Genomic DNA, 22,684 nt, shown 5'->3' with positions numbered 1-22,684 from the left:
CAAATTAATTGCAAAGTATTCTCATTTTAGTTACAGAAAAAAATAACCACAACAAATACACAACCAAAAATTAAATAAAGAAAACGCACAACACACAGACATTAATGAAACTTATAAAAATGGATCTTCCCACAAGTTAAGTGATGTCACTAAATCACGAACTTTCATGTTTACCACCTTAAAACAAGACCTACTGTCCTAATTTTTGTAAGAAAATTAGGCTGAGGGCATGGTCAATAATTAAAAAAAGTTTATGTTTACAAAATGAAATGGCTAATTTCAAGAAACATGGTTTGAATGATATATTGATATTCCCTTAAATGAACAAAGACATCTTTCTTCAAAACATGCATAAGTTTTGAAACATGAATTAGATGATCAAACACACACGACTGCCAACCAAATGGGACAAAAATTATCAAATAATGTACAGGAACAACAAAAATCAAAACTCACTAACTACTTGCTGTTAAAAAAAATACAAACTGATAGGTTGTCAAAATAATAACAAAATTACACATGCACAGTAATAATTAATTTCTTACTGATGATGATGCACAGTTCTAAAGAGTACACAGAATCATACAGTTATCAAGTCGCAAAATAATAAAAATATTAAAAAAACAAACATCGGAGGTAAAAAAATTACACAGTGAGAAAGTGTTAAAAATGAAAATAATATATACGTCCAGACAAGTGATCAGCTACAGTGGTGGGGGAGCAGTGCAATCCGCTAGCTATCACAAAGGAAGGTTAGGAACACACTGAAACGCATGCAAAAAAAGTAGCACAACAGAGACACGAGAAAAGGCTCCGTTGCCAAACTCACTGCTGACTAGAGGTTAACATAGGTGGGTTCTTGAGGGGAGGCGGCATTGCTAGACGTGTGGACTAGGCCGGCGTGGGCCGTCAGCCCCCCGTGAGGGACCGAGGGGGTGCCATGCGAGACCACCACCCCATCCGGACTGACCATAGATAGAAACAACCAACAACCAACATTAAAGGGAGAGAAAAGAAATTCACAAGAATAAGAAAAATGTGTAGCATAGTTTAAAAAAAAACATCAATCTTGTCCTTTTTACAGTGAATTTTTGTACCTGCACACTTTGATCCAATTTGGATAATTCTCTCCTTATTTTACACAGATTTTTTTTTCAAACAAAAATCAGCTGCACCCCACGCAACAAAAGTTGGAAACAATAAATTTAACGAGATTCCTCGAAAAAATTTAATTTTGTGATGGCTTTAAATTTGTTGTTTTCGGATGACGGATTTCAGAAAATGTGTCGACAAGCAAGATTTATGCTACTTACAAAGAGGACAATCAAAAGCTTGCTTTGCCCAAACCTTTTTGCAGTGACTGTTCCCAAATAACTCCATGCTTTGCACCTTGGGATCCCCTTTAATGTTCGGATTGACTTGTTTCTATCTACATGCTCACAAAACTCAAAAACTGACTACTACCAAACTGTAAATGTGATACGAGGTAAAATATATACAGTACGGTACAGAAACAAGAATGCAGCAGAAGCCAATTCAAGGAGATGTTAAGAAAAATCTCCTTGTGGGAAGACACATTTTCTGAATCAAAAAAGAGAGCTTACTTCTCTAGGTTGAAGATAGTAACGCAGTTGACTGTAGGAACGTAAGTACGGCCACACCAGCTCAATAAAGGGTAGGGTATTGCAAGTTATATCAGTGGTGTGAGATTGCAGTCCAACCATTAAGTGTGTATATATGTACACTATTTTCTGTGCATAGCCTTAAACAAGCACTAAGTTTTATCTTATCACAATACAAAATTTAATTTACCATTACCAAGCATATATACTTTTTTTTTTAAACAGTAAACCCTAATACCTTTTCTTCTGTCTGCAAAAACATAAAAGGTATTTAATAGGGCATTTACCTATAGTTTCTTACCCCTTACTGTGCAAAATTTTCTAATGTAATGCTAAAAATTGAAAATGATAACAAATTTTTATTTAGCTCTTGCTATTTCTTTTGGGAAACTACTTTGTAATCTAACAAAATAAATAACCTGCAACACTTTAAAAGCGATATTAAGGTCCTAGTCTTAATAAAATAGGCTTGATGCAAAAAATTTTTAAGAAATTAAATTTTACTGCAATTAATTTAATTATTTTAACCGAATTCTACTTATTAACTTTGTGTACAAAAAGAGAACTTTTATGTAGGCACTACATTTAAGGAACAAAAAAAATTAATATCTGTAAAATTTAAATAAGTGTGTAAGAACTACAATTTTCAAATGTAGGCAAGAAAATTATTTCCATCTCATTCAACACAATATAGACATTTTAAGGGAATAATACATAAAAAATATTTTAATCCTTTGTAGAAAACATTTCAATGGCTATAGTAGTTTAGATGCTGCAGATGTCTACGTAATTACACAATCACAAATGCTATTAGTTAAATTTGTCAAGATTTTTATAATTTATAAAATATTTTAGAAGTTACTAGGCAAGATTAAGAAGGAGAATAAACAGTTCATGTATTCAAAAAAATGCTCATAACTTATAACCTTATAAGGTCAAAATATGTTTAATGAATGTTAATAATAAATGAATTGTAGTACTACAATAAATAGATCTAGCTAAATAAAATGACACCACTTTAAATACTTATAGCATAGCTGACTGAATTTATTATCCATAATATTCCAGGAATGTTACATTTAAAAGTAATACGGAACATGAGAAATTATTTATTATAGTCTCTAAAAGTTATCTATTTCAGAAATTAATGAAGAGCCATAGCCATTTGACAAATAGTGGCCAAAACAGCAACTGTTTCCAATACATGAATGGTGCATTTATGAGATGGGTTCAGACTGAGCTTGAGTCAAGTGAAATGTGCTGCAACTTCAGAATAAAGTATAATGAGCATTACATAAAGTGTACCATTATTTTGAAAATATTTCACAACATAATGAGTATTTATGTTATCTCACATTTCTTAAAATTTGGTTAATAGTACATAATAAATACACTTCTCACCGACTCGCTGACAAACACGACTCGCTGACCAATATCACCTGCTGATAGACATGACTCCCTGACTCTGTAATGCTGTACAAATTCTGTTTTCATGCACTTATAGTGTAACATTTTCATTGCTCCGTGCTAACCTGTTCCTCCTAGCATTGCTGCAAAGTCTGTGCGCAAAGATAATACGAGGCCGATAGTTTCAGCATTTTTAAGTGAAAAAGTAGCGAGCCGAGGCTTAGTTTGCCATGTTTTTGCCACGGAAATCTGTATAATATACAGTAGAACCTCATTTTTACACATTTCAAGGGAACAGGAAAAAAATATGTAAAAACCGGGAAAACTAAATATGAGGGAAATGTTCAAATTTTTTTTATCATCTCACTATATGGGAAACAATAAGAAAATATATACCACACTAAATAATATGTCAGAGACGGTTACGTTTTTATATATTAACTAGAACTTCACTATCTCACATAATTAAAATTATAAATATATCCAATATCGCCGTTCTTCATTATTGCCGAAAGTTAAACATGAAATTTGCTGTTCTTGTGTAAGAGATGAGTTGAAGCATCTTGATATAGCCACTTGGTGCTGAAATTTTGTAACACAATTGATTTTTGAACTTTGTATTTAATTACGTGTTAAAGTTTTATTAATTTCAGATTTTTTGAGAAATAATACTATAAAATGATAGCTACCACCATCAATATAATTGTTTACGTTGAGGAATAGAAGTTAAATTGCCATTGCATTGTTTGGATATTCATTGCAGCCATTTGACTTTTCAGAATGTTCCTAATGTGTTAAAATGAACATCAACGAATATGCACGAAGACGCCATATTTATAGGAAACTCGTACGTTGCTTGAAACGTATTTTAATAATGGAACAGTAATCCGCTCTTTTGTGTATTTAAAATGCGAGTTTTCACCTTTATTTTCATGCATAATACATTTAAGATTAAAGGGGAACGCTAAGAAAAGTACTTATTAATTTTCATGTTTATGTCACCATACGTTTGGTTCATGGCCGTATGGTGTACAATAGCACGTGGCACAAAAAAAAAGTAAGTTGTGTACAATGGCGAACGAAGCTGTGGTGACCATACACTCATGCAGTAATGCTTAATAATTAAACTTCACGGTATTCATTTTGAGAATTTGTTTTCTCTAAATTTTCCGATGGTTTGCCACAAAATACAGCACTAATTCTACGTAAACAGTGGGAAATGCTTTTGCACAAGGCGGGAAAAGAATGCATTATTATTAGTATAGGGAAATTGACAGTGCATGTAAAAAAATACGTTAATCGCGGGAATTTGTATATCGCGGGTACGTAAAAATGAGGTTCCACTGTAATTCAAGTCGTTGGCCTCCACTTGGAAATTTGAATCTACCAACTACTGTTGTGTCAATTTTCCAGCACTAATGATAGGATTAAATTGATTGCAAATAGATGTGAAAGGCACATTTGTATTGTAGCATGCTAATGTTTAGGGCTGTGCGAATGTGACTTAATCAATGCAATTGCAAATATTTGCAAATAGCGAATAATTTGCAAATATTTTCTAATTAAGTTCTAAGTATAAATCTGAATAATTACAGTCAAAATTTGGCATATTATAAATTTTTGTTTAAAAGAGTAATGTTCTTTAGCTTTATATACATTTTTATTACTCAAGTAACATGTAAATTTTTATGTCTCTTCTAATGGTTTAGTAATAAAACACAATGAGTGATATAGAAATGTCTTCATCAAAAGTGAAGCCTACACCTTGCCATCAACATTATGTAAATTTCAGTGCAAAAATACCAATTCCTTTACATGTTCTGGATCCAGGCATTGCCTCTTGGAAGTGACAATGTTCCCAGAAGCAGACAAACAACATTCTGAACTTCACTTTTTCTTCTGAAAATTAAAAACTGCAAAAAAGTTTATGAAAGTAAACAGATCTTCAATGTATCAGTTTTATTTTTCGCAATAAATATCAAGCGATTACCAATCGATATATCGAATAGTTGTTTATTACAACTGCTCGTAAGCATGGTCAATATTCCGTTCTCAGAGTCTTTTGGAATCAAACGTGTCAAGGCAAAATAATTTTTAATGAATTTTGTTTATCGTGTCTTTTTAATTTTATCTAATTATTTATGTAACATTTTCGGTAGTTTAAAAAGCGATTGCGCTGGAGCAATTCTAGCAACACAATTATCTGGCCATGTGCCGCTCTGCTGGCCATCAACACAAACGGACACGTTTTCTTTTTTGCTGTAACCATGATGGCAGCTGTGTTTACTTTTCTATCGTTAAAAAAAATTCTCTAGATTTGTATTAGTAAAATTAATAGAATGGTGACCAAAGAGCATGTGTGCATTAGTTTTTAAAGGTTATTGTTGAAAACTGATGCGCTGGCATTGTTTTAAATAGTTTTACACTTTTATATGGCACATGGCTCGCCCAAACATTGTGCTAAGGACAACTGGATATAATAAATTAATTATGCTACACATCACGTAAAGTTTTTACTAAAATCTTACGCATTTATGATAATTTTCACGCTACATTGGCTTTAACTGTTCTCAGTATGCCCATTTACCTAACCTAAAATTTGATGTAAGTAAAGGTCCGCTTACAGTTTTTTTTCCTTCCATTAAGTCTCTCGGGAAAATGATTTCTCGAGGTTCGACATATAATTGTATCACACGTTTTGTCAAACAAAAGTATGTAATATTTTAATACATTGGAAAACTTTCGAATATTTGAAATATTCAAATACCTAATTTGGTTTTGAATGTGAATCGAATCAAATATTTGCAATTTCGAGTATTTGCACACCCCTACTAATGTTCTTAAAAAACTAATTAACTGAGCACCTTCATACAAATCACACAGCCAATATGGTTGCCATCCTGGTGTATACTGAATCTCATCCACAGCCAAGGAGATCATTGAATGACCAGAGACAATTAACATGCACTGCAGTTTATCAAGAGGTTCTTCATTAAAAGAAAATTCTTTGTCAAAATTTTTTTTCATCATCATTATATATATGAAATAATTTTCATTTGAAGAATATTTAAATAAATTTAATTTTTGTTAAATATTTTGTGTATACTAAATTAAAGGGTTCGTTATATCCATTATTTTTAGACACCTTATAACTAACTAGTAGTACATAACTAGAGAAACACATTTAATACACTCACAATAACACAAATTTTTATGTAAATTCTCAATTTTTTTGCAACAAAATATGAATTTTACACTTTGGAAAAAATACTTGACAAAAATTAAAAAAAAAACTCTGAATATTGCAAAATTAAAGTTTAAGAATTTTATCTACATCAATTTATGTGATGATCTGGATCCAAAATTGCAAGAAATACTGTTTGTTTTTGTCCATCTGTATTATCTGCTGTTTACAAACACAGTATAGTCACAAAAGATCAATAGTATGCTTAAATACCTACAATACGTGAATGCAAAGAGCCAGAAGTTGAAAATCAACATCAATAGTTCAGTCAGTATTATGCAGGGTTTGGTTTATGACCAGAAACCTTAGAGTGGGAAGTGCTTCTCCTGGATCTTTGAATCCATCAAATTTTTATTCTAGTTTTGTGTAGTGTTAATTTTTTTTTTAACATTTTAAGGTTTTGGTTACATTTATAAAATAATGCAATAAAGGTAATTAAAGTTACTGGTGTACTTAAGGAAAGCAACCTGCACTAATACTTTATACAATATATATATATAGGTTGTACTCTTACAAGTCTCCAGTAACAAGATAAAAAGTTTTTAACTGAATAACATTCTAAAAGCTTCAAAAATAACTTCAGTATTAGGTTCCTTCTCACTAGTTCACCTTCTACCATAAAAAATCTCCAGAATATCAACATTTTTAAAATTTCTTTAGCATAATGTATATACAAATTAGCAGGGTCTGATTAATTTTTTTTACTGCATAAAAGTTCAGAATATTAATACTGATGACTGTTTTCATTTAAAAGTTATGCCATATTTTTTTTGGATTATAGTAATGTAGATATGATTTTGCTAATCTATGTATGAGGGCGGGGGGACAAAAACCACCGGATGAAAGCGTGCTGCCATTCGTAGACATAGTAGAGTTCTCCCGCTAGATGGGGTTAGTAAATACCTTCACTAAACAGCTGCCCAGACGGCATAAGTTTGTAGGTAAACGTTTGATCGTAGTATTGTTTTTATCTTACTTTTCTCAAGTTCCGCCTGCCAAGTCGTTATGGCAGATTTAAAAGAACAAAGAATGTGTTTGAAATATTGTTTCCTGCTTGAAAAATTGGGAACAGAAGCTTACCAAATGCTTCGACGAGCTTTCAAGGAGGATGCTATAAGCCGTACACAAGTTTTGGAGTGGTTTGGGCACTTTAAACATGTGAGATGAGTGTTGAAGACCATGCTCATTCTGGGCGCCCTTCAACATCTTGAAACAATGAAAACATTGAAAAAAATCCGCCAAAAAATCAACGAGGACAATTGTATCACGATCGACGAAATTTCAGAGGAGACAGGAGTGAGATGGAGCTTGTGCCAGCGGATGACTGAGGATTTGCAAATGAGACGTTTTGCCGCTAAAATTGTTCCATGCCTTCTCAAACAGGATAAAAAAAACATTTGATTTAATTTGAGCCAGGACTTGAAAAAAGAGATTGAAAGTGATCCAAATTTTTTGACCAAAGTCATTACAGGTAATTAGAGATGGTGTTGTGGGTATGACCCAGAAACCAATCAAGCGTCAAGCCAGTGGTAGACTCTCCTAACTCCCCCAGACCAAAAAAAAAAGATAAGTGAGGTCAAATGTTAAGACGATGATCATTGTCATTTTTGATGTTCGTGGAATTGTTCCCCCTGGCCAGACTGTTAACCTGCAATTTTATTTGGAAGTTTTAAGACGTTTGCGAAAGGATGTGCGGAGGAAACCGAGAGGATGTGCAGAGGAATCGCCCGGAACTTTGGCGATCAGGTGACTGGTTCCTTCATCAGGACAATGCTCCCGCACACACGGCCGTACGAGTGAACCAATATTTGGCCTCTCAGGGGTGGTCCGTTATTCCCCACCCTCCACATTCGCTAGACCTAGCCCCGTACAACTCCTTCCTGTTCCTGAGAAGGAAAGAGTTTAAGATGTGGAGGTGGTAAAAACAGCTTCGCAAAGGGCTATCAAAGTTGAAGAGTTCCAGAGGTGCTTCAAACTGTGGAAAAAAAAATTTTGACAAGTGCATCACATCTAATGGGATTTTTTGTGAATAATATGAAACAATGTCTGGGTCAGAAGGTGGCCGCCATTGTACTCTGTGAATTTTCGGCGAGGAATAATAAAAAACAATTCAAATCAGTAAATGTTTCGAGAGATTAAATTTCATTCAAGGATCATCAATAGTAATAGTTCTTAAATTATAAAGTATTTTCGGCACCCGTCATAATTTGTTTAAAGTGTTTTCATGTTTGTAACAGTTAGAGCTAGCCGGAGTTCTGAATTTTTATTATTTTTGCTTTGTACAATTGTAACTCTTAAATTCGGCATTCATCCGTTTGGGACATTCTGCAAACCAGTTCTTGTCGAGCCTTTCACGTCTGGATTTCTTCAGGAGCACAGAGGTGTTGTTGGCCTCTATGGTCTAGGTCGCACCTCTGCGCTGCCCGTGTCTTTAGTTTGGTCAGCGTTTACTAGACTCTCATAGCCACATGGCAGTTTATTACAACTTGTGTTAAATATTTCTGTACTTAATATTAATTCCCATTAAAACTATATTGACACTTTATGATCTGACAAAATTGCCAATTACAAGGCCTTGGTACAGAACATGCCGGAAAAAAACAAAAACTAGAGCCAAGATTTTATGGCTTTATGTGTTGACAAGTTTTGTTTTCAAATCATCATGCATAAATATATTAAATTACTCACACATCAAAATGAGAAATAGTGTTATTTAAACAATGAAACCTATATAACTTTTTAAATAGTGGGAAGAAAAAAAATTTAACTGACTGATTCTGCATGTGGTTTAAGTTTACTCTGGTGCCAACACATGTTATAATGTAAATTTTACTTTTTTCCACTGTCTTATTTAAATACTTGTAAAATTAATTTAAAAAATCAAAAGGTAATTAAAAACCCAAAATCATTATAACTTTGTTTCTTTGTGGGCATTCAAGAATGTCTGAATGGAATAATGTGTAGAATACTTTTATTTACTTAACTTTGAAAAACCCATACATAAAAACTAGTTTTTTTATTTAGTACATAATATTTTAGATTTTAAATAAAAGCTTTAACTAAACTTTTAAGAAATTACATAGTTTAGCAGAGAAAATGAGATACTTTATATCAATACTCCTGCATTTTATTTTTATGTCCTGCATTTTGGCGTTATGGGGTGTACTGATTTTGATTTTGCTGCTACTGAACGTACTATTTGTTGGGAAAAAAATGACGTGCTTATGTTATTGAAAATATTGAAGTAAGTTGTGCAATGAGTAGACTCATAACAGATGTTAAAAATTCTTGCAACTGCTGTACTACAGTGCTGGTGAGTACCATGTGGTATTTTGTGTTTCAACTGCACTAGCTGGCAACATACTGGACCAAAGAGACTAACCCATTTACCTAGATTAAAGTGCACTACTACGGTATAATAACTTTCTAATGTCAAAAGTGGTATGCATTGTAAATTAATTGCTACGACTACTACCTATTGTAGTCTCGAGATTTGTGTTGGGTTTTCCATGAAATTTTTAATCATTTTACTACTCCAAAAACTACCAGAATGTAACAAAAAAAAGTTATTATGCAGAAAGTTCATTCCTATTCCAAAATATTGCCAGTGACAACTCATTTCATCTTCAATATTAAAAACTACTATCGCAAACAAAAAATAAGAGCCAAGCCTGCAATATTTCAGTTTCTGCCACACTCGTCATAATCATCATCATACATATGTAATTTATAGAGACAATATTATTATGGTGAATTGCTATAAAATAAAAATAACCACGAAAAGCATGTCAGATGTCAATAGGTACATCGCATAACACCAATATGTAAGTTATACTTATCTTGGAATTAAGCAACCTTTAACCAAAACTTAACCCAATCATAAAAAAGTTATCTTAACTTTAAAATTCAAGGAATGTCATTATTTCCGAATTAAAGATTGTACCAAAATATGTAGTTCAGAAAAATTTATTTGTTTTATTGTTCATTTCTTATTGAATCATTTCTAAACCACAAATGTGTGCCAATTTATGTTTATTGTTATAAATGTATGTTTTAGACCAATTTATTACAAATTTATTTTATTCTAAAAATGCAACACATATATTCCTATATTTTGTGGAATAATAATTAAAAAACAGCATTTATGAAAATTAAAAAAACACCAAAATCTTCTGTTTTGAAAATGAAACTGGACTAAAAAAATAACCATAAAATCTTGTCTCTAGTAATTCATAATGATGTTTTGAACACGCCACAGTTAATGAGCCAATCCTCAATAAGCCTTCAGAATGAAATGCTATTTATAAATTCCACACATTATACAGTAAATTCCCTTTATTAAGTACTTGAGGGGACCAGAATATTACACACTACTTAATGGAGGTGGGTTCATCCAGAAGAAATTATTTTCCTTCCAATTATCTGTTATTTTTGTGTCTACTGTTGCTTCTTCGCCACATATCTGCAGTGTACTTAAATTCCACCTGGCTTTGAAGCGTGTGAGCCAGCCATTTGAGGCTTGAAAATTGTCAATTCCAAGCCTTAGTGCCTCCATTCGTGCTTTTTCTTGCAGTGCTGTGCCCGAGATGGGTATGTTATTAGAGCATGCTTGCACAATCCAATCAGATTTTTGTCAAGGTCACTATCGATACATTTGCTATATCTTTTCCTCTTCAGGTGTAGTTATGCAGCATTTTCTTCAAATTTTGCTCTGTCTTTTATTATTGTGGACAGAGTTGTAGGTGCAATATTAAAGCGTTTTGCAACATCACACTTTTTCTTGCAGTTGTCAACAGCTGTAAGAATCTAGTTTTTTTGCAATGCTGATACCCACACGCTTTTGAGTACTCATAACTTCTACGGGTAGGCCTACCTACATATGCTGCCGTAATACACTAAATATAAAAATATAAACTAGTTATCCACGTCGTCACGTCGCTGTTAAACAAGCTTCACGAAACGTCACAAAATGTTCACTAGCGTCGGAAACTGTGTGGGCTACTAGATCTGTTAAATAAATGTTGTATACGCATTACATTTGTGAACGATTGCGAAAGATGTCAATCTGAAATGATGTTTACAAACAAATTATAGGTTAGGTCATCGTAACAGAAAACAAACGGTAACAAAAAACGCATTAGTAGTCGTTGGCCATCGTATAATCCACGTTTTATGTACCTAGCCAGATATGGCTGCAGTCTGCCAATATCCATTGCTACAAATTCAAACGCGAAAATACACATTTTGTAAGATAAATATTATAATCGAATTGTTTTTTTTCTTAATTGAAAAAGTTAAGCGATTTTTATTTATAACTCTTGATTATTCCGCATAAATGTTATGTTACTACACCAAACACACAAAAAAGGACATTTTTTTATACGAATTAAATTTTTATCCGTACGGTTACCAGCACTGCAACTGCCATTTTACTCAACGAAATAAAGAAAACGTCTATAAACAATTTTGACAAGACCTGTCGTTAAACAAAGCTATAGAATTGTGAATGAAATGAGAAAATGTTCAATATTTTGTGTAATAATACATAATGGCAAAACGATATGTATTAACGAGAAATTACATTCCAGGGCTTTGTAAAACGTATGTTATATATTTATTATGCCTATTAATTTGCATAGCGTTTCAAGGTACCGGCGGCTTTATACGTTATACTGGATTGTACGTTAACAAGAGGGACGTACTAGAGAGAATTTGCTGTATATAGTCCCTACCCATGTGCCCATCATGTACAGGATGCCCATAGAATAGAGCCCACATGTTTATCACAATAACAGTGCTGTCTTGTATCCTAAAATACAATGGGAGAAATATACAAACAAAAGTAGCCAAAATGTCATATTTGGACTAAATAAAAAAAAATTGTTTGGTTATTCTGTTCATTTTACACACTCAACCAGCCACTGATATAAAGCAGTATACTTTTAACAAGAATAACATATCTATAAGCTGTACATAGTATTTATATGATATATTTGTTTCAGTCCATTATATAGTATATATATATATATATATATATATATATATATATATATATATACAGTCAAAACTCTATCTATCGAACTCGCATGTATCGATTGTCCGTGTTTATCGTATACTTTCTACGGTCCCGGCAAAATTGCCATACAACTAAGGTTAAAAAAGTCCGCTTGTACCGATGTTCGAATTACCGTTTTGTCCGCATTGATCGTACAAAATATGTGGTCCCGTCACTATAAATTATAATAGATGATCGTTTAACCATAAAGATTTTGCAGAAATAACCATTTCTTAGAAAGAAACCGTCATAAAAACAGTAACGATAGTATACAGTAGTAAAAATCACCTTAAATCTGCAGCCAAGTAATGGAGCACGTAAATATGAAAAGACAAATGAACAACAACTTACGAAGAAATATGGATGATGTACCTTAACTACAGTACAAACCCAATTGTTATCCTAAGATAATTACCATAAAAAGAACTAAAGATTCTTTGTCGATACCATAATTACTACAGAAGCACGATAGCTACCACATTTGCACTACAGTTACCGTAACAACCGAGATGTATATTTACCGTGACGGTAATGTATTTATTTATGACATTAAAATAAAAGAACATTCTTGGAAAAAAAAAAAAAGGATGTTAAATTTTTGTATGTACGTTTGGCACATGTTGCGAAGAAATAATGCGATCTGAAAGAATGCAGTACTACTACGAAAAGTGAAAAGGGTACTCGTGGATTTTTAGGTTATGGCAGTATCTCTCGTTTTTCAGTAATTTCGGCCGAAAATTAACAAACGTATCGGAAGTCGACAGAAATGCTGATTCAACTAAATATTGGTAAAATCGGCTTCTTCAGTACAGCTCTACATTTGATGACATGAGTAAACATATTTCAGACTTCAGAATATTGAAAAAGTCTTTAATTTCTATGTAGATTTATTGTGCGTATGTTTTTTTTTTGCAAGTGTAAATTGAATTAAGTAAAATACTTCCATTCTTATTTATTTTTCAACTGATTTAACTTTAATGACAAGTAACTGATATATTTCTGACACTAATTTTGGGTTGAAATAATATTTTTTAAAAATTCTTAGAGTGAAGTCCACATCTATTGAATGTCCGCATCTACTGAATTTTTTTGTTGGTCCCCTGAAAAACGATAGATAGAGGTTTGACTGTATTGTAATTGACAAATGCTAAATATAAAAAACACGTGTATACAAAAAATATACATATATTTGTTAATATAACAAGCTAAATGTAAAACATTCTGAAAATCGTTATCTTTAAAAGCTATATACTTAATAGTTTATTGTATATCTATATTTCAGTGTATCAATCTATTACTTTAGGTTGTAACATGTTTTAGATATGTAAAATGTAAATATGTAAATTACACGTTGCAAAGTCTTATGCTATCAACCAAAATCAAGGCTCAACAGAACGTATCAATAAACAAAATAAAGAATGTGGCACCCACTTAAACAGAAGATGATTAGTACAGAGTAGTAGCTAGCACAGAATTTAGAAGTCCCATACACCACAACCGCTTGACCGAAAATCCCAAACAAGATACTGCTGCAATCTGCTCTTTGGGCTGGTGAACACTGTCTCGACTGGCAGTTAAGCACGGGCTAGTCTGAGGGCAACGCAATGAGCTGTGTGTTGTGGCAGGTGTGGGTCAGAATATGCGACAGGGTGAGAAGCAAAGTACTCTCGAGTTAATCGCACACACAAGCTCTTACCTGCAAGGTTTGCACCACTGGCTCTGTTGGTCCAGTCCGTACCTAGCACGGCACTTCTTCATGCTGTTCCCTGCAGAAGAAAAAACAAAATTTCAGTCAAGACAACCACAGCAGCGCTCCCGTTACTGAACATTATACAGCTTCGAGACACAATCAATCCTGTTCAAGAATGGTTTCACTCTACATATCAGGTTGTCACATTTCCACATTATATTCCCCCCCACCCCCGCTTAATTTCCATTCCCAAGAATGTTTTCACTATGTAATCATTGCACAGACTACTTTTGTTGTTAATTTTTTGCAACAGATATAGTCAATACATTACCTGTTTTGCTACTTTTAAAATTTCAGGCAAATATTCGAAATTAAAATTATTGCTTGACTAATAGTGGTAGCTCACTAACTAGAAGATCATTTTATTAGTTTTCCCAGATGGATATTGCATACAACTATAGTTCTACAGTCCAATCCTTAAAACTATTTCTTCATAAACAGTTAGGAAAGTAAAGCTAAGCAAGCCTTAACGAAAGCTAATAGGACAAACACCTGTCTGCTCTATACAAGGATCACTAATATCTTGCATTTTGAAAAGGTTTGACTACTTCACTAAAAAATATGTTTTATAAAGAAGTACCTTAAATTTACATATCACATATTTTAAAGGATTATTAAAATTATATTTTTGATAGTTTACACATATCTACTTAAAAGTAGAAAACCTGCTAAATTTTTCATAATACATTTAGTTTCGTTGCCAAGAACTAACTCTTGAATATAAGATGTATGTGTGTGTGTGTGTGTGTGTGTGTGTGTGTGTGTGTGTGTGTGTGTGTGTGTGTGTGTGTGTGTGTGTGTGTGTGTGTGTGTGTGTGTGTGTGTGTGTGTGTGTGTGTGTGTGTGTGTGTGTGTGTGTGTGTGTGTGTGTGTGTGTGTGTGTGTGTGTGTGTGTGTGTGTGTGTGTGTGTGTGTGTGTGTGTGTGTGTGTGTGTGTGTGTGTGTGTGTGTGTGTGTGTGTGTGTGTGTGTGTGTGTGTGTGTGTGTGTGTGTGTGTGTGTGTGTGTGTGTGTGTGTGTGTGTGTGTGTGTGTGTGTGTGTGTGTGTGTGTGTGTGTGTGTGTGTGTGTGTGTGTGTGTGTGTGTGTGTGTGTGTGTGTGTGTGTGTGTGTGTGTGTGTGTGTGTGTGTGTGTGTGTGTGTGTGTGTGTGTGTGTGTGTGTGTGTGTGTGTGTGTGTGTGTGTGTGTGTGTGTGTGTGTGTGTGTGTGTGTGTGTGTGTGTGTGTGTGTGTGTGTGTGTGTGTGTGTGTGTGTGTGTGTGTGTGTGTGTGTGTGTGTGTGTGTGTGTGTGTGTGTGTGTGTGTGTGTGTGTGTGTGTGTGTGTGTGTGTGTGTGTGTGTGTGTGTGTGTGTGTGTGTGTGTGTGTGTGTGTGTGTGTGTGTGTGTGTGTGTGTGTGTGTGTGTGTGTGTGTGTGTGTGTGTGTGTGTGTGTGTGTGTGTGTGTGTGTGTGTGTGTGTGTGTGTGTGTGTGTGTGTGTGTGTGTGTGTGTGTGTGTGTGTGTGTGTGTGTGTGTGTGTGTGTGTGTGTGTGTGTGTGTGTGTGTGTGTGTGTGTGTGTGTGTGTGTGTGTGTGTGTGTGTGTGTGTGTGTGTGTGTGTGTGTGTGTGTGTGTGTGTGTGTGTGTGTGTGTGTGTGTGTGTGTGTGTGTGTGTGTGTGTGTGTGTGTGTGTGTGTGTGTGTGTGTGTGTGTGTGTGTGTGTGTGTGTGTGTGTGTGTGTGTGTGTGTGTGTGTGTGTGTGTGTGTGTGTGTGTGTGTGTGTGTGTGTGTGTGTGTGTGTGTGTGTGTGTGTGTGTGTGTGTGTGTGTGTGTGTGTGTGTGTGTGTGTGTGTGTGTGTGTGTGTGTGTGTGTGTGTGTGTGTGTGTGTGTGTGTGTGTGTGTGTGTGTGTGTGTGTGTGTGTGTGTGTGTGTGTGTGTGTGTGTGTGTGTGTGTGTGTGTGTGTGTGTGTGTGTGTGTGTGTGTGTGTGTGTGTGTGTGTGTGTGTGTGTGTGTGTGTGTGTGTGTGTGTGTGTGTGTGTGTGTGTGTGTGTGTGTGTGTGTGTGTGTGTGTGTGTGTGTGTGTGTGTGTGTGTGTGTGTGTGTGTGTGTGTGTGTGTGTGTGTGTGTGTGTGTGTGTGTGTGTGTGTGTGTGTGTGTGTGTGTGTGTGTGTGTGTGTGTGTGTGTGTGTGTGTGTGTGTGTGTGTGTGTGTGTGTGTGTGTGTGTGTGTGTGTGTGTGTGTGTGTGTGTGTGTGTGTGTGACAGACACACACACAAAAATGAATGTATGTATGTTTGAGGATTCCGTATTCATTCCTGAACCACTCATCTGACTGCGAGGAAAATTCACAAACTTGACCGACTAAACACGAGGAAGATCGCCGTCTACACGAGATTTCGAAAAACCGCCCCCATCATCCTTTCCCACCATTTTAGACAAAAATTTATACTTCTTGATGAAAATTTGCATACATGATATTCAAAATCAGAAAATTACTGTTAAACATATAGTAATTTAAGAAAAAGGGTTAAGATTTTGAAAAACGAATCCATCCCCCTTTTTGATCCCTAAAAGCATTATGTTGGTGCATATAAATAAAATTAAGGACAATTAGTGGTAAAAACAAGAGAAAATTTACCTCTTTATCTGATTTCAAAATAACCACCCCCATCTTCCTGTACACATAAAGTTTCATAAACCACTCCATCCCTTTTTACCATGCCTTAAAACAAGATATGTAATGGTATTTCTTTATGAAATTTTGCACACTTGGCATTAAAATTAAAAGGATATATCCGATTTAAAAGAAATTCATCCCCCTTTTTACACAAGATTTTGAAAAACCACTCCTAATTCCATTATGTACTACCTTTAAAGCAGTTTCTTAGTAGCAAACTCAATATTCAAGCAGGGTGGCCACACAAAATCTCAGATGAAATTCCCTGACTTTTCCAGGTTTTCCCTGACTAGATTATAATTTTCCCTGGCCCTTATTTTGCAATGTTATGCTAGTACTTCAATTTTAAAATTTGATCAGCGTTCTTTTTTCAAACTGCAAGTATTCAACAGACAAATGAGTAAACAAAGATTGAATTTAATTTTAAAATAAATGTGATAATAGGAACTTCTAGTTGTAAATTAGCCATGTACAAAACTCAAGAGTAAAAACATTACGAAAATATGCAAGTAACCCCAATAAATTGTACCTGACAATTAAGTTACCAAAATAAGATGCAATAATTCTAAAGGAAAGCCACTTTTCAGCAAAAATAATAAAAATTCCAAAATTCTTCTTTTTATACTTAATGATATGTTTTCCAGTTATTATCTAAGAGGGCATTGTGATACTGGCGTAGTTTACCAGTAATTGACAATTTTAAAGAGTGGTTATGTTTGTTACATTAAACAAGAGTAAAATTATAAAAGGATTGGGTTAGATTGGGTTAAGTCTGGTTAGGTTGGGTTAGGTTGGGTTAGGTTGGGTTAGGTTAGGCTAACTTAATTAAAAACACTTAATAGTGTTGATGGTTGTTTAGGTAAGGTTACCTACATTAGATTTACTTTTAAATCGTGTTAACTGTTGGTTATTTTAATTAAAAACACTATAAAATAATAAGGATGTTTGTTTAAGTTAGCTATATTATATATTGGTAATTCCTAACCAATTGTTCAAACTATATCTCAGGGTTTTTAATGTAGCTAAACTAACTGAACTGATCATTTTCACAATATGACAGTAATTGTAATATGTAATCTAACCTCACCACTTTAATCACAACACATTCTTAAACAATGATTGTAAAATGTCAAGAAGTAAAAAAAATTCTATTTGTAGGTTCTAATTAATTTTTTTTAAAAGAAAAGTGGCTCTGTTAGAATTGCATCAGCCTCACGTCCCTGATATTTAGACTATAACCAAAAATATTGTATTAAAATAAGGCTCACACCAAACTTAAAGACCTTAGAATCATATTTCAACTTTGTTAATTTTTTAAATTCCCTACTTGCATAATCATTCCACATTATAACATGACTTAAAGGTTTGGTGTAAAAATAATATAGCATTATTGGTACCGTTTTAGACGTCTACCAGTTCATTTTATCAAACTATATCCTTGCTGCAAAAATACTATTATAAGGTTGAATACTTCCATTAAAATTCTTAAAAGTAAATTGTAAATACATTTCTCAACAGATAAGAGGCAAAAAAAAAATTTATAGATTCACTGTAAATGATATGTTTATCTTGAAGAGAGGAAAAATATGGTCATGAATGAAAAATAATCAGTACCGTGCCGAACGAAGATGTTTTGTTTACTGCAGTGAAGTGCCATGAAAAGTTTGGCCACATTCTTATTTTTTCCATCCAATCACATAGATGCAGACTTGCTTCCTATGACATGATTTCCCATTTCCTCCTCAATTTTTATCATTTAAGAGGTTTTCAGCCGCCCTAGGTACCGTGTTTTATTGCATAATCGTCGCATGCGCTAATCGTTGCATCAACATTTTAGGGCGTCAAAATTTGGATAAAAAACCTCTCGCGTAAACGTTACATGATTTTTTTGGTCCCGCTATTAGATTCCGAGTGCTATGTGTAGGTCTTTTTACCGTATAAAACTATATATTTTAAAGTAGAAATTAGTGTTGGGCCGATTCCTAAAATATACCAATTCAGATTCCATTTTCGATTCTTAAATTAAAGGGTCGATTCTTCGAATCCGATTCCTTAATTTTTATCTGACAATGTTCAACAGAGAAATATACTCAGAGAATAAGGTTGTTTATGATTTTAAATGTAATTGCATTGTGTTTGATGGTTTTGTCTAATTTTTTTTGAAAGTTTACTATTAAATGCAGTGCTGCTGCAACGTAATTTCCGAAAAAATGCTTTCGCTTAAAGTGGGAAAGTAGATACTGCATTTGTACTGTAGGGAAAATGGTAGTGATGGGCCGAGACTCGAAAATTCGAGTCGAGTCGAGCGAGTAGCATCAGCTCGGCTCGGCTCGGCATTCAAGTTTATTTTACTCGACGGGGCGAAACTCGAAAGGAAATTGGGTAAAACTCGATGATAAAATATAATAAAATTGAATTACAATTCTTAATATCTCCTTACGTGACTTCGGCCGACACTAAAAATACGTACGTAAGATCGAAACACGTACTTACAAACAATGACGACAATCGGCCATATTATTTATATTTTAGTTTTACATATTGCCAACTTAATATTATTTATATTTTAGTTTTACATATTGCCAACTTAACAGGTGTGACCACATAGCAAAGAAGACGAACACATTTTTAATAAACAAAACACGAATTAAATTTTATAATCATAATATCGGCCCAAATATTAGTTTTTTTTTTTTTAGTAAATCCGAGCTACAATCGGCGCAACGTTACAATAATAAATTAACGGTAGCGTTATATTTGTGTAACAGAGCGCATGTTTGTGACTGATACGCCACCAATCACGAAATGGCAGTTGAAAAAAAAAATTTGCTCCACTAATTTTAGGAAGTGTAGGTTGGCGAACATTAATTTTTTTCCGTGTTTGTTTACACTATTACGTTCGGCGAGATTGCATTTTGTATAATTGTTTGCTATCCAAGTTAAGTGGCAAGTTAAAATTAATTATGAAGGATAAAGTATTTTATAAAGTCTAACTATTTAATACAAATACAAAAGCATGAATTGGTTGGAAGTGCCAGCTTGCGATTGGCCGGCAACGTAACTGCGTTAGTGTTGTAGCAATAATCTTTAAATGTATTATATTTGTTATGGGAACGTTTATTGTAATGTTGCGTTAATTTTAATTGTAGCACGGCCTTACACTTCCCATAAGTGAAAGTTTCCAAAAATGTTCTAATGATTGTGTGAAACGTAACCTAACCTTCGCTCCAACAAGCCTAAATTATATTCATTTTTTTATTGACTCGTGAATGCTGCAGGCCGCAGCTAACTTGTTCGGCCCAAAATAAGGTAAATATGTAGTTGAGCGGTATTTGCGAAAAAAATGTTAAAAACTGAAAATACTTTAATTATATGCTCTTTAAATTCCTCTTTTCATTAAAGCCGGCAGATATAAGAAATTCCAAATACTTTATAAGATATGAAATTTTTTAATTTTCATAGTTGGGCGATATTTGTTAAATAAAATTTAAAAATTCCGAAAATACTTTAATTATATGCTCTTTAAATTCCTCTTTTCATTAAAGCCGGCAGATATAAGAAATTCCAAATACTTTAGGAGATATCAAATTTTTTAATTTTCATAGTTGGGCAACATTTGTTAAATAAAATTTAAAAATTCAGAAAAAACTTTTTTCTATGCTCTATACCTCTATACCTCAATTATTGAATTGTATTATATCAGTTAAGAATTTATTCTAAATGATTTATTTGTATTAATACTTGTATTTTAAATATATTTGATTACGTGGGCCAGTCTAAAGACTCTTAGCAGTAAAGTGCAAATATTTAAGCTCGACTTAAGTGTCAAAGATTCAAATAAAAATTCAGACTCAAATCGACTCGACTTGAATTTATGATCTACAAACTCGACTCGAATCAACTCGAACTAATTATTGTATAATTCGACTCGACTCGACTTAAAAATTTGCAGGTTCGTACATCTCTAGAAAATGGCGGTGCAAGTAAATAAATACATTAATCACTGAAATTTGTAAATCTTAGTTCCGTAAAAAAGATTATATTATGCAGTTTAAAAATTAAATTTGCATACATTTTAATATTTTGTTACGTTGCGTAGGAGATGTATTTTGCAAACTTACAAAAACAATGCAGGAATCGGTCATGGTCGATTCCAAAACCATTGTATTCTGAATCCCGCGATTATGGCGGAATCGGTGGAACCGGCCGATTCTGGAATCGGAATCGACCCATCACTAGTAAAAATCTAATATTTATTCGGACATTGATGTGACGTCTGATGTGTAAATTTTCTTTTAAAAAAGTTTTTAAATGTTACAACCTTTATCTTATCGTCTGTGTCGCCGCGGTGTACCGCTTATAAAAATGTAGCCAGCGTTAGTTAGCATCATTCATGTTTGGTTATGTTGATTCCTGTATAGAGCGCGCACACATAGTCAAATATTGATAGTGATATCTCGCCGATTGCATTCAACGTGCGCTCTCTGTTGAGTGCCGATTTGATTACAATTGGGCCGCACTCTTTCATGGTACGTGTGTACTACGACGATAGTTAAGGCTCACGTTCAGGTCACAGATTTTATTTTTCTATTTAAAGTTGAAGAAAGGTTTTTGTTGCATGACTTATTAATTTAAATTGTTTGGCGTGCTTTTGTTCTACTTTTTAAATAAACGTACTTTTCATTAATTCGTTTAGTTTTAATGAATAACTTTACCTAACAAAAAACTTTTTTTATGCATAAATGTCGCACCCCGAACTTTTCAAACTTGATTTTAGTATAGAATGTGCGACGATTATGCGATAAAACACAGTAATACAGTAAGAAGTCATGTTGAACTTCTTTTCTCTGAACGGGCTTGACTACCCATTGTTACATTTGCCCCTATTTACTCTGCAGTTTTCTACATTTATTTATGTTTAGTAATTTTGAAATTTGACTGTTAGTTGATGTCATTTTGTGTTGTACCCCTGAAGGTTGGAAGGGGGTAGGGGATACAATTACATTTTTAATCACTTTAAAGATTCACTATATCAATATTTTATATTTTGAGTCTTGAAAACAAGAACAAAAATTGTGAGTTGTAACCAACAAAACATCACCAGGCTAAACCAAAAAACTACATTTTATTTAACTCTCTACAAGACAATTCACACATGTGAAGATTAAATGCACATTGTCTGTGTGAAGTTTTAAGTCCTCGGAGAAACTAGTTCACGTGGTTTGCTGCATCACCACTGCCTCATGTGAATTTGAACCTTAACTGTCATCACAGCTTATAATTTTTGGTCCTTTCACTCAGAAATTTTATCAACTAGATAGTACTTACCATCTAGTTCACAAAAAAAGATAACCACAAAATAAGCTTCTATTTAAGTTTAATTACAATGGTTGTATGGAAAAGTATGTAAATGACAGAAATAGCTCATTAAGACAAAATTTTGAGTAAAAATTGTAAACTCATTCCTGTAAATTCTTTTTAAAGCTCTAATATTATCTTAGTCTAAAATTAACTGATAAACAAACTCAATAAAATATACAAAGACTGAAGAACTTAACAAAAATTATTATTTTTATGTCTTTTTCTAAAACTAGGACATGAATGCTTAATGCTACCTTGATGTCAGTGGATTCGTGCTGAGCAGAATAGGTTTAGTTTTGGGTAGATAAAAAAAATTTCAAAACAGCTTTATGCCCCAATCACAATGACATCAGAGTATTAAGGATGCAAGAGAAACTAAAAAAAATTTTTGGTGCGGGGAGGAAAATAATAAGTACCTCCGTCATTAGTTTCTTGCTTGCGTTTCCTCTTCTTGCCGCGAGTAGAGTTAGCCCGAGACGACCAATCGGGGTACAACTGCATGTGAAGCTGTCGCTCGCGCCTCGCTAACTCGTAATACTTTGCTTGTTCCTCACGGCCGAGAGCGTGCCACTAAGGAAACAAGCAAAACA

General features: G+C 33.8%; 1 protein-coding gene across 6 annotated transcripts in view; it reads right to left on the bottom strand.

Moving 5' to 3' along the window:
• Positions 1-22,684, bottom strand: part of LOC134533112 (protein pangolin, isoforms A/H/I/S) — a 555,211-nt gene that overhangs the window by 14,085 nt on the left and 518,442 nt on the right. For 2 of the 6 annotated variants that reach the window (XM_063370372.1, XM_063370375.1), the window contains 2 exons: positions 22,511-22,664; positions 14,025-14,094 (listed from right to left, as the gene is read on the bottom strand). In XM_063370372.1, the coding sequence (XP_063226442.1) occupies positions 14,025-14,094; positions 22,511-22,664 (224 nt within the window). Of the gene's footprint in view, positions 1-642; positions 966-14,024; positions 14,095-22,510; positions 22,665-22,684 lie in introns of those variants that run through there. The other 4 variants (XM_063370371.1, XM_063370373.1, XM_063370377.1 and 1 more) reach the window with 3 other exon arrangements.

The sequence above is a fragment of the Bacillus rossius genome, chromosome 6, assembly GCF_032445375.1.
Source record: "Bacillus rossius redtenbacheri isolate Brsri chromosome 6, Brsri_v3, whole genome shotgun sequence".
NCBI classification, from domain to species: Eukaryota; Metazoa; Arthropoda; class Insecta; order Phasmatodea; family Bacillidae; genus Bacillus; species Bacillus rossius.
Note: the sequence above shows the minus strand (reverse complement) of the source record. Positions and strands in the feature narration are given on the sequence as shown.